The 12,745-nt window shown below is 34.6% G+C and overlaps 1 protein-coding gene across 10 annotated transcripts in view; it reads left to right on the forward strand.

The window, feature by feature from the left end:
* The window catches only part of GABA-B-R2 (gamma-aminobutyric acid type B receptor subunit 2), a 366,199-nt gene that overhangs the window by 244,370 nt on the left and 109,084 nt on the right, over positions 1-12,745 (forward strand). For all 10 annotated transcript variants that reach the window (XM_067088074.1, XM_067088075.1, XM_067088072.1 and 7 more), the window contains one exon: positions 8,053-8,184. In XM_067088074.1, coding sequence (XP_066944175.1) covers positions 8,092-8,184 — 93 coding nt within the window. In that variant the 5' untranslated portion in view covers positions 8,053-8,091. The remainder of the gene's footprint in view (positions 1-8,052; positions 8,185-12,745) is intronic.

Raw genomic sequence — 12,745 nt, forward strand, 5'->3', positions numbered from 1 at the left:
ATAAATGTGAGTGGTGTTCGATTGATTTATATATATATATATATATATATATATATATATATATATATATATATATATATATATATATGTGTTTGTATATACACACACATATATATGTATACACACACACACACACACACACACATTATATATATATATATATATATATATATATATATATATATATATATATATATATATATATATATTTACTGTAAGTCTGTGTTTAATTGAAAAGGTTTAATGCTGAATGTTATAGTTCTCGATATAAATACATTGCTGATGTCTTGAACACATTCATAATCTTAATTAACGTTCTTGATGCGTCCGGAACTTTCAAATGTAGTTGGTCTTTAGTGGCCTGATAAGGAAATTACTCTTAAATATTCGAATCACGATAGTTGGTTATTGGTCAGCATATTATTAATAATTTACTTATCTTTATAAGTTTTCGCTCTCATATATACATAGATGAAAACATAAAAAAAAGCTATTTCGATTGAACTGACCCAGGGTAGCTTCATGATGTCAACAAATTTGCTGTGTTGTCATTCAACCTTTAGTTTATTAATAACTCTAATTCAAAATTTTTATTAAAAACTGGTTTATTGGTTGTAATTTTCAACATCTTTTTCATTTACCTTACCTCCTTAAAAAGTGAAAGACGCTCTAATTGACCATATAAGGCTCTCTCTCGTTTTGTATAAGTTCCTGCAAATCACCACCACTCAGACGGCGTCTTCCCTTCTCTTTCCATTCCTTTAAGCTTTTCTTGAGAGTGTGTACTTACTTTTTTTTGTGGGGTTGGTGGTGGGGGGATGGGGTATCTCTGCCGAGCTATTGGAAAGCGGGAGTAGAGCGTTGCATAATTCATATGCAGCTGGAGTTAACGTGAAACTTTAAGGTGAATCGCTTATCCCAACTTCTCCGTGGTCAAGTTTCTGAGCGATTTGCAAGTGTGATTCCTGAAATATGTTAGACTCTGATGAGTGCCATGCTGCCTTCCCGGGTACGTTTTTCTTTGTAGCTTCAGCAAGAGTATGTTGTGTCAGTGATGGACGAACGGAGAGGTTAGGGAGGACTGTGGCGAGGGAGAGACTGACTGACGGAAGAGCTGAGAACTTCCTGGGCGTCTGGAAGACGAGGAAGTGGATTATATTTATATTTATATATATATATATATATATATATATATATATATATATATATATGTGTGTGTGTGTGTGTGTGTGTGTGTATGTATGTATTATGTATTATATATATATATATATATATATATATATATATATATATATATATATATATATATATATAATTTTGTGTATGCGTATAATTTTGTGTACGTACATACGTGTACACATACATAGTATGTGTGTATGTTTGACTTACTAACAACGCAACTAGAGCAATACAAAATAAAACCATTACATGGTTTAACAATTAAAGAAGGTATGTGAAGTGCGCCCAAGTGTGCTCACAAACAGACAATCCAAACCCAAGAATTTGAAGGCCCATGGGACAGAGACACAATTCAGACTCTGAGAACTTAGACTAACTGTCCCCCGTCCGACCTAAAGCAACTAAATGCAGCAACGTAGGTGACCTAGCAGCCACAGATAGCACTACAGACTTACCAGCCAATTACGCAAAACTAACCTGAATGTGGAGGTATTAAGTAACTCCAGCTACCCGGTATTCTGGAAAAATGATTGATATTGATTTTAAGTGACATGGCTGGACACAGTCGTTATTTCTTGATATCTCCAAACTGCACTAGAAGAAACTTGAAAATATATAATTTAATCTCCGATGGGTGGGTTCAGATCTAAGGACACGTGATTAATGTAACTATAATTTATAAGGTGACTCTGGACGTCATTGCATGCCAAACGCCACGACATGTAACTAAAGAGTCAACGGAAAGAAATAGAAAAAACTAGAAGTATTAACGTAATCTCGTGAGATTGGTTTCGTGTCTAAGAACAGTTGGTTCATAAAGCATCATATTCTTTATAAAGTGAACCCGTACTAGATTGCGTGCCAAAAGCCACGATACAAATAAAAAACAACTGGAAGAAGTGAAAAAATTGAATATCCCCAGGAACAAAGAGGAAGTGAAAAGTTGAATGTCCCTAGGAACAAAGAAGATGTGAAAAAATTGAATATCCCCAGACACAAAAAAAAAAAAAAAATTGAAGGATTTTTATGTTGTTTCCTCTGACGGGATCAACCGAAGGAAGTTCGTGCCGTATGAGACAGCCATTGGATTATACACTCCATGAAATCCCTTCCGTTAGTGAGATGGGGGATATGCATGTTACTGTAATGTCCCTTTTGACAGCTTAGTTATGTGAACATCCTTCATCTTGGGAACTGGATGACAGATCATGGGCATTTTTCATGTTTTATTGGTCCTATTTCTTCTTTGCATTTTCTTCTATGGGAAAGAGGTATTTTTTAAACAGATTTTTCGTTGTGGTATCACTGGCTTCCAAGATTACAGAATCACGGAAGACTAACAGTATAATATATATATATATATATATATATATATATATATATATATATATATATATATATATATATATATATATATATATATGTGTGTGTGTGTGTGTGTGTGTGTGTGTGTGTGTGTTTTATTAGCCCATAAGGTTCAAATTCTGCAGGGAAATGTTCCGAGACATTCTTTAGTTTTAAGATTTCTCAGCAATTTTATTAATGGCCCTTAGAATAACTACGGAAAGCAAATGATACATTCCTTGTAATAATCACCCAACTGTTTCGCAAAGAAATTGGAGGTGGATGATACCTTTAACTAAGACTCTTCCACTCAGCAAAGTCTGTCAGTTTGCGATGAGGGTGAACTCTAGCAAAGAGTTTAATGATTAGCAGTTTTGTACGAAGCTTCCATTTTCACATAATACTGTCGATCGGTTCAACTGCTATTTGATAATTTTGCAAATTTGGTGACAACTTGTATTATCTTCGTCTATATGCCTCACTTTTCGGAGCGCTTGAAAACTTATTGCCAAATGGTGTAAGTTGCTAACATTTTATCAACGCTTGTCTGTAGGTTATCTATTATTATACTAAAGACGAGGAAAATTATACTTAAGTATGTCCGTCATATTAGACGGCGCTGGTAGAGTAGTTTTGAATCATGTTCTACCTGAAACAATAACAAACTGCAGTAAAGTTTAAGAAGAATTAAGAATTAAAGGTCATAAACATTTATATTCACGGGTAACTATTTTTTTCCGCAATGTGAAAATTCAAACTCCAGTACTGTAATGGAAACAAGAAATCCAGTGAGTAACGGAGTAAAGCATTGCATGCATCATAAATAACTTTTAACGCAAGCTCCACTGCCTCGTACATGGATTATTGGATAGTAAGTGGATGGACAGAGAGAGAGAGAGAGAGAGAGAGAGAGAGAGAGAGAGAGAGAGAGAAAAAAATAATAGAGCTGACTTGAAGGTACCACAATCGATTCACATATACATCACCGAACCTTATGTATTGGCTCTAATATCATGCTTTTGCGTGTAATTTTTTTATGGAATATCTTTGCAATAAAATATTCTGTTCACTTCAAAGAGCAACAGGCAGTCTCGTAAAGAAGTGAATTTTCTGGGCTTCATTTTTGTGCCCAATCCTGTATTTTCACAGTCGTAACATATTTCAGAGGAAGAAATCAATTACCTTTTATTATTAAGAACAATGAACGTCACTGTTTGCATCGGAAAATGAGTGCAGAGATTTTCTAGAGGCCTTTTACTGACTGAAAAACTCCTCTTATTATTATTATTATTATTATTATTATTATTATTATTATTATTATTATTATTATTATTCCGCAAACGCATCCATCTATGTAATCCGTGGCACCTACAGAACCTCTACTCCAGAGATAGTCAAGTTTTATATTAAAAAGATTAAAATATAAAGGGTAACGCTTCTTTAAACTACATGTATATGATTTATATATAACGTCCATTTTAACTTAAAACTCCCTATCTGCTCCATGCCCTTTGTCCAGCACAAGAATTCAACAAAGACATATTTTTGTAAGCTGTATCAAGGCCTTCCATCCAAGGCAGAACACATCAGGTAAATAAACAAAAGGATAACACTTGTTGTGTAAATGCGTGTTTCCCCATGTCCTATTGTCCTCCTTAATCGTGGTGTTGATAGCCCATTCTCTCCCTCCGAATGCACCAATCTCTCTCTCTCTCTCTCTCTCTCTCTCTCTCTCTCTCTCTCTCTCCTTTCTCCGTGCGATGTACGTTGCATGACCGTCCACGTGGGAAACGGCAAGTGATGGGGTCTGGTGACGGGAACTGATACAGACACTCTGGACGGCAGGCCTTTTCCCGTCCGGCCGGTGCGGCTGGATATGATAAAGTGCGCGATAAAAAAGAAACAACGGCGGCCAAACAAACAAGCGAATATCCAAACAGTCCGATATATCGAGTCGTAACTCCTTCTTGTCAATATTTGAGAGTAGGGGAATTTTATACGGCGAATGGAGTCGCTGAGATACGAACACATTTCGCAGTAAAATGCTGCGAAATCCGATATGGGAAATATTGAAAGTACATCCTGTGTAAAAGCAAAAGATGAATAGAACTGCCGTGAAGCTGTTTCTATAGCCTCCTGGAAAGGTGTATTGTGGAAGTTACACGGATGGAAATGATTCAGTGAGAACATTCCTCGTAGTGTACTTGGCGTGCATTTAAAATATTCCCCTTTGAAATACCTTAAGATACCATTGATTCCAAAATCACAGATTACACGAAACGTGTCGAAAAACAGAAAGTAAGTAACAATATGAATAGAATGGTCGCGTAAACAGACACAGAAGCAAGAGACCAATAATGAAATGCTTAATGAAAAACAAATGAATTATAAGGAGCGCATTCATCTTCCCTATGACAGAAAACCTGAAAGTTTATGAAATGTAATTGAAAAGAGCAGAATATGAAAAGGCAACTGCCATTGCAGAATGTGCTCTAAAGAATCATTACCTGAGATTAAAGGATAAATTGATGTGGAAGAAATATAACTGTGAATTACCACGATTCTTTAGCCAATTAATGCACTGTTCCATTCTAAAGAAGAGATTTGTGAAGTGGAAATGAGAAAGGGATACACGAAAATATATAGCTCAGAAAAAAACTCTGCAAAATCATGCTGCTATTAGGCAACAACTCGGTGTCATTCAATCTCAGAAAGGATAAACGAAAATATTTTAATGGAAACGATTACAGCTGAATGGAACGGGAAGACAATTATGGAAGGGAAAGACAATTACCGAATTGAAAGAGGGACAATTTCAGGCAGAATGGAATTGGAAGAATTCTGGAAACGCGAATCGCATAAAACGTCCCCTAATTCATAAATGGGAGTTAGACAAAAGAGTTCCGCAATACGTTTTAATGACCAGTTTTAGGGGTCCATTTTGTTTAGCAAAAGGCGGTATCCGCCATGATATCATCGCAGGATATCTCAGGGAGGAAAGCAAGTTGAATGGTTGGGTGTAACAGGAAACAGCTCTCTCTCTCTCTCTCTCTCTCTCTCTCTCTCTCTCTCTCTCTCTCTCTCTCTCTCTCTCTCTCTCTCTCTCTCTCTTTGCAAATGAACATGTATATGCAAGCTTTCTCATGGATCTAGATTTTGTGATCATCAGGAATTATTGGATTTTGGTATTTATATACCAATGGTATATACCTCATGCCTGGCAAAGGTACAGCTGTTGTTATTACTGATATGGTTTTTGTTTATTTTTGTTTTTTTAATGGGATATACTCGAAAATAGACATAAATAACATACGTATATACATACATACATACTTACATACATACATACATATATATATATATATATATATATATATATATATATATATATATATATATATATATATATATATATCTCTCATAACTAAACAAATGTGCATGACAGGACAAGTATAAATATTTGTGCAATGTCCATGAATGCTGACATCTACTAACGTCAAAACTGCGAAGAAAATGGCAAGGCAAAGAAAATACTGCATGAATGTGAACATCTCTTGTCAACTAAGAGGTGGGGGAAGGAATTTATTCCCTCAGCTCAGGAGAAAAGATTGAGCTTAGAATAGATAAATTCCCACCTGAGCCATTTGCGTAGTAACAGGTGCGCTTCCAGAAACATTACATTGGATCTCCAAGTTGAATGTTTATTTCAAATTCACATGACCTGAGGATTAATCTCGAAAGTTTTCGTGCCTCTTATAAGCCCTTCAAAAGCGTAAGTTACCAACTCTCGAAATGCCAGTTCCAGTTCGACTAGATTTAATACTTCAGGGATTTTAGAGTAAGTTTTATTTAATGATCATCCTCTCTCTCTCTCTCTCTCTCTCTCTCTCTCTCTCTCTCTCTCTCTCTCTCTCTCTCTCTCTCACACACACACACACACACACACACACACACACACACACAGCTCTAAAAATATTTTAGGGTTTTCCAAAACGTTTCTCTGAAGTAATTTCTGTTTGTTGCATGGTGTATGTATCTTTATGGAAATTACTCAGCCAGATCTCTTAAGGTAAAGCAGAGTTTTTCGGGTTGGAACTTCAGAGACTGTTTGTAGAGGGTATTAATGATGAAGTTTAGATGGCCGTTGTGTTTACATTCAAGCATGAAGTTTATCCGAAATAGTATGAATAATTTTTCTTTTTCAGCATCTTCTGTTGGTCTCTTTTCTTAACACGTAACATATTTCAATGAAAATTTCATTGCAGCGAGAAACTAGATCCTGCTTCAAACTCGAGCAGTCTTTCGAAAGGTCACCTCTTTCTGTTTCGATCGTATGTTGGATTATTGATGTCTTTCGTTGGCAGATCGAATTTCTTGTGCTCTTTTAAAATATATCGAATCTTTTATTCTTATATGCCATTTCTCTGAGGTTTTGAACCTTGCAGCATTTTCTTTTCCACTAGGAGTGCATTTATGCTAATTGACATACATCTACCCTGACATAGAAACAGCTCCATGGAGCATGCGCGTGTATGTGTGAATATATGTGCCTTTATTTATTTATATATATATTTTTTGTTGACTAATATCATATCTGCATTAGATCCTCGAGGATTACAACTGCGCTGCTGTTTTCATTAGATACTCATCGTCATACTCTTGTCAGACTTCACGAAACAGATATTCACTGATTTCATAAATATTCTTTATCGAAATATAAGAGAAACAATTCTAATGGAGTCGTAAAAAGCAACGGAATGTTTCTGAAAAAATTAAGGCAAAAACTATTCATTAAGCCATTCTTAGCTTTAATAAATTATTCTTCGACGGCCTGTAGCAACATAACGTAAAACAGCCGTAGAGTGTGTAAATAAATAATTTATTTTTTCCACGGGATATCAGAACGAGAATCTATCTACCTTTCCAAATCTGGTAGAAAGGGAATTTTCAAGACTCGCTCATATAACTTGACTCAGCAATCACACACATAACAGGTTCTGCTCACCACTGTATTCTGACATTTAGATCTTTTCTGTGATGGAGCAGGCAGGCCCCTGGTGACATTTATCTGTTTTATGTTGCCGCCCATAATTATAGGGACACTTCATTAGCCGGGCTTCCAATTTAAGACACGGTAGTAGCATTTATAAAGTTGCCTGTAATTTATTTGATGTATTTTTTTTGGGGGGAGGGGGACTTCTTCTAAAATGAATGGGTCTTTAAAAAAGAGAAATGGGCTCTTTATTTCTCCTTATTGATATTCTCAGACAGGATACGAATGATCTAAAATCTCCAGTTCCTTAAAGGATTAAAAATATAGTAACACTTTCGATCGACATCAATAATTATTCATCTCAAACATTCGTTTGACATGCAATGTACCTAACTTTCGAAGAATATTCTGATTAAATAAAATGAACCACATTACCAATACTGTTGAAGTACAACAAGGGTTGATTAGACAACATTTATATTCATTATTCGTCTAATTTTGTTCGTTCACTCATCAGTTCTATTCTTTTTCCGCAGGTGGGGAAAGGCCTCAAGTCATCACTGGGACGAGGGGTGATGCCAGCACTCAAATTGGCCATTAAACATGTAAATGATCACCCAACGGTTCTTCGGAACTACAAGCTTCATGTGGTCTGGAATGATACTCAGGTAAGAGTTCATTTACTCAGGCGAGAATTAATTTGGTTTTCATTTTCTCGTTCTGTCTCATTTACGAAAGGTTTCACCCATTCAGTCATTTAATTGCAAAGGGGCTCTAACTGGCAGTTATTTTTCCACCACGCGTAAGATATTTCAATTGTTCATTTTACTCTGGTGTACTTTTTAGTTTTCTGAAAAGAAAACTATTGTGCCGGCTTTGGCTGTCCATCCGCACTTTTTCCTGCCCGCCCTCATATCTTAAAAACTACTGACGCTAGAGGGCTGCAAATTGGTACGTTGGTCATCCACATTCCAATCATCAAACATACCAAATTGCAGCATTATGGCCTCAGTAGTTTTTATTTTATTTAAGGTTAAAGTTAGCCATAATCGTGCTTCTGGCAACGATATAGGATAGGCCACCACCAGGCCGTGGCTCATACAGCATTATACCGAGACCACCAAAAGATAGATCTATTTTCGGTGGTCATGATTATACGCTGTAGCGGCTGTACAGAAAACTCGATTGCGCCGAAATAACTTCGGCGCATTTTTTACTTGTTTTATGAAAGACAATACTACAACGGCAAGGACAATTTGTAACCATTTTTCATCCGCGAAATATGAAAGATATGGTAAAAAAGAATTTAAAATATAAAACCTTTCTTTTCTAGTAAGTTGTGGACAATTTGTGTATTAAAACGTTACCCTTAAATTTATATACATACATATATATATATATATATATATATATATATATATATATATATATATATATATATATATATATATATATATATATATATATATATATATATATGTGTGTGTGTGTGTGTGTGTGTGTATATATAATTATATATATATATATATATATATATATATATATATATATATATATATATATATATATATATATATATATCTATATATATATATATATATATATATATATATATATATATTTTTGATCTGTTAAAAACCAGCTCTTTCTCTTCTTTAACAATACATTTTTGGTATGGATTTCAGACAGTTAACATTAATTAATATATGCGTATATGATATTATGACATTCTTTGTATATGGTAGACTTGGTGCTGTTTGACAACACTTAGCAAAGACTAGTCGGAAAAAGTTGTGGAATTTACACAGTATTTTCTACTTCTTTTCAAGGGAACTACTGCAAGAGACGTACAGTACACGCACACGCAGTCGCAGCCACGCAAACGAGCGTCGACAAAAGCGCTCACAAACTCCTCGAAAGCCGTGCTAACAAATCTTTCCTTTCAGCAAAGAAGCAACGAAGGAATGGGGGAAAGAAAACAAGGGGAAAAAAAGAGTAAGGTTCTATAGGCACTCTCGGCCCCTCAACAATCTCTCGATGAGGATCATCGAAAACGATCCATTGGGTGGCAAAATATCTCTCAGCCAAGTCTCTCCTTCTCCAACAAAAGGGAAAGGAAAGGAAAGTGGAAATCATTTTGCGCTGCAGGGCATCAGGGATACTCGACCCTCTTAGCCCTGAGACTTTCTGAGGAGGAGAGAAGAGGCTTTAGTTCGGAATCTTGCTTGCAAACGGGTCCGTTTTCCTCGTGGCAGCGAATCTCTCTCTCTCTCTCTCTCTCTCTCTCTCTCTCTCTCTCTCTCTGTGTGTGTGTGTGTGTGTGTGTGTTGCTTTTGAAAATTCTAAAGTATAACTGAAGATACCTCGCATGGTTCTTGTCTTTCATCTCTTTCACGTTTAGATGAAAGGGATGATGTATTTATGCACGTCCCCAATTTTTGCATCGATATGAAATTTTTGTGTTGGCCAGTGAGGCGAGAAACATCAAGAAATAACCATTCACCAGAACCAAGAGTATTTCACTGTTTCACTGAGTCTTTCTAAGTTAGGATGCAAGTTTGTCTTGAAACGTTAAAGGCTTTTCCTGTTGAAACCTCTCATTTATGAAATGAAAGTGTTTAATAAAACACAAAATATGTTTCGCAATCTAAAGAACTTCGCCTTTTTCCTTCTGCCATGTCTTATATATATATATATATATATATATATATATATATATATATATATATATATATATATATATATATATATATATATATATATATATATATACACATATATATTTGTGTGTATATAAGTCAAAGTATGCAGTGCAGTATTTTATAACTTTTGAAATACAATAATGGGGTTGAAATACATGTAATTTTTGCTATATATATATATATATATATATATATATATATATATATATATATATATATATATATATATATCTATATATATATATATATATATATATATATATATATATATATATATATATATATATATATATATATATATATATATATACATATATCATATATATATATATATATATATATATATATATATATATATATATATATATATATACATACATATTGCATATATATATATACATATATGTATATATATATATATATATATATATATATATATTTATTCCTAGAAAAAAATAATACGTAATTCAACCCCACTGTTGTATTTCAAAAGTTATAAAATACTGCACTGTATACTTAACTTATTCAGGGTCGAATCCTGGCAACACGATATTCCTAAAACATCGTAAGAAAGACTTATAAACGACCCTCATTATTCTGTGAGGAGAGTTACAATCGAACCATATAGGCAACAATTTATTGCAGTTTAATGACAGATGATACCAAATGGTCGTTATCTGTCATGTTCAATGATGCCGATACGCTAAACTTCTACTGAAATATAATAGTAAATGAAAATGAATTACAAATTAGCTCATTCCTTTTTCTTTGATCTTTTTCTGTTTGAGAGTGTTGGTTGCCTTTCTTTCAGAAGGAAGACAGTCCCTTTTTCTTGAAAGGAAATGATTTCTCGAATAGGGATGCATTATTCTGTCGGTTTTAATCATAGAATTTAAACAAGTAAAAAATGCGCCGAAGTTGCTTCAGCGCAATCGAATTTTCTGTACAGCGTATGATCAAGGCCACCGGAAATAGATCTATCTTTCGGTGGTCTCGGTATAATGCTGTCTGAGTAGCGGCCCATGAAACTCTCAGCCGGCCGTGGTGGCCTGTCCTATATCGTTGCCAGAAGCACGATTGTGGCTAACTTTAACCTTAAATCAAATAAAAAGCACTGAGGCTAGAGGGCTGCAATTTGGTATGTTTGATGACTGGAAGGTGGTTGATCATCATACCAATTTGCAGCCCTCTAGCATCAGTACTTTTTAAGATCTTAGGGCGGACAGAAAAAGTACGGACAGAAAAAGCGCGGACAGGAAAAAGGGCGGACGGGCAGACAAAGTCGGCACAATATTTTTCTTTTCAGAAAACTAGAAGAGATTTGTTACTTTGCGTAGTGCTGAATCTTGTTATGGCAATCTTTATTTCTTATGAAAATATATCTTGTCATCTGGCTAGCAGAGGGCAGCCCTGTACCCTTAACGTTAGTATAAATCTGTAGTCCTTGTTGTGCTTATATCAATTTGACATCGGAGGCAAGTTAAACGGGAATAAGGGTGCCTCATGGATTTGTTAGTGTAACAAGTGCCACTGGATTTACCAACCATAATAGCGTCCTTTAGGTAAGACTCTTATAACTGTTCCATATCAGTGCATTGCCGTCGTGTTTTATTTTGTTGTTGTTTTCAGTTATGAGAGGTTTTCGTTCTTTGTATTTTTGTTTGGTTGAGAAGTATTATCGGTCACGTATTACCTTTGTAAATTGGTTCTGCGCGGTTTGTAGTTACGTGATACATTGTGAGAATATCGTGAATTTTTCCATAGTGGGTTGAAGAAGATTGAGTTTTGGACATCGCTTATCCTCTTAGTTATTCATACCATTGAATTTTCGTAACATTCAACCCTGATTAGCTTGAGGAAAAGATTATAATAAGCTGTAAACAGGAATTAGGAAAATACCGCTGTGGCCTTGAGTATTTAACGTTTTCGATTATTAATAAGCACCAGGTTTACTTATGTTTCTATACACAAAAAGTATACATTGACGAATCATGTTGTATTTATAAGAGTGATCCCCAGAGACATTACACATTACATGCAGTTTCTTTATTAATCTTATCGTCAGAGAAGTTAAAGAATAAATTGTAATTTGTTTCTGACAGCAATGTCTATGTCTGTTAGCTGCTAAAGTAAAGAGTAGGTCTGTGAGTTCAGTAAGATGTGGTATCGTACAACTTTTAATTACCAGGCCAGCGAAAGGCTAACTGCGTAAAGTTCCCACGTTTCAGTTTTTTGTTGTTGCTGTTGTTGCAGGACTAGTTCCCTGAAAGAGTTAATCCATTATCAGTGGCGCTAAACTTACTAAGATGTTAAATATAGCAGAACTAAATTGGAAATTATAAGAAGTTTTCACTTAAGTTCCTCTATCTATCTAGCCTCATATTCTTCCTATATAAGAATTAGTAATTAACAATAGCTTCTCAGGTGAATTATTTCTGTATGTAGCAGTGACTGTTTACTGTTTATATATATTATATATATATATATATATATATATATATATATATATATATATATATATATATAT

The sequence above is a fragment of the Macrobrachium rosenbergii genome, chromosome 44 (assembly GCF_040412425.1).
Source record: "Macrobrachium rosenbergii isolate ZJJX-2024 chromosome 44, ASM4041242v1, whole genome shotgun sequence".
NCBI lineage: Eukaryota > Metazoa > Arthropoda > Malacostraca > Decapoda > Palaemonidae > Macrobrachium > Macrobrachium rosenbergii.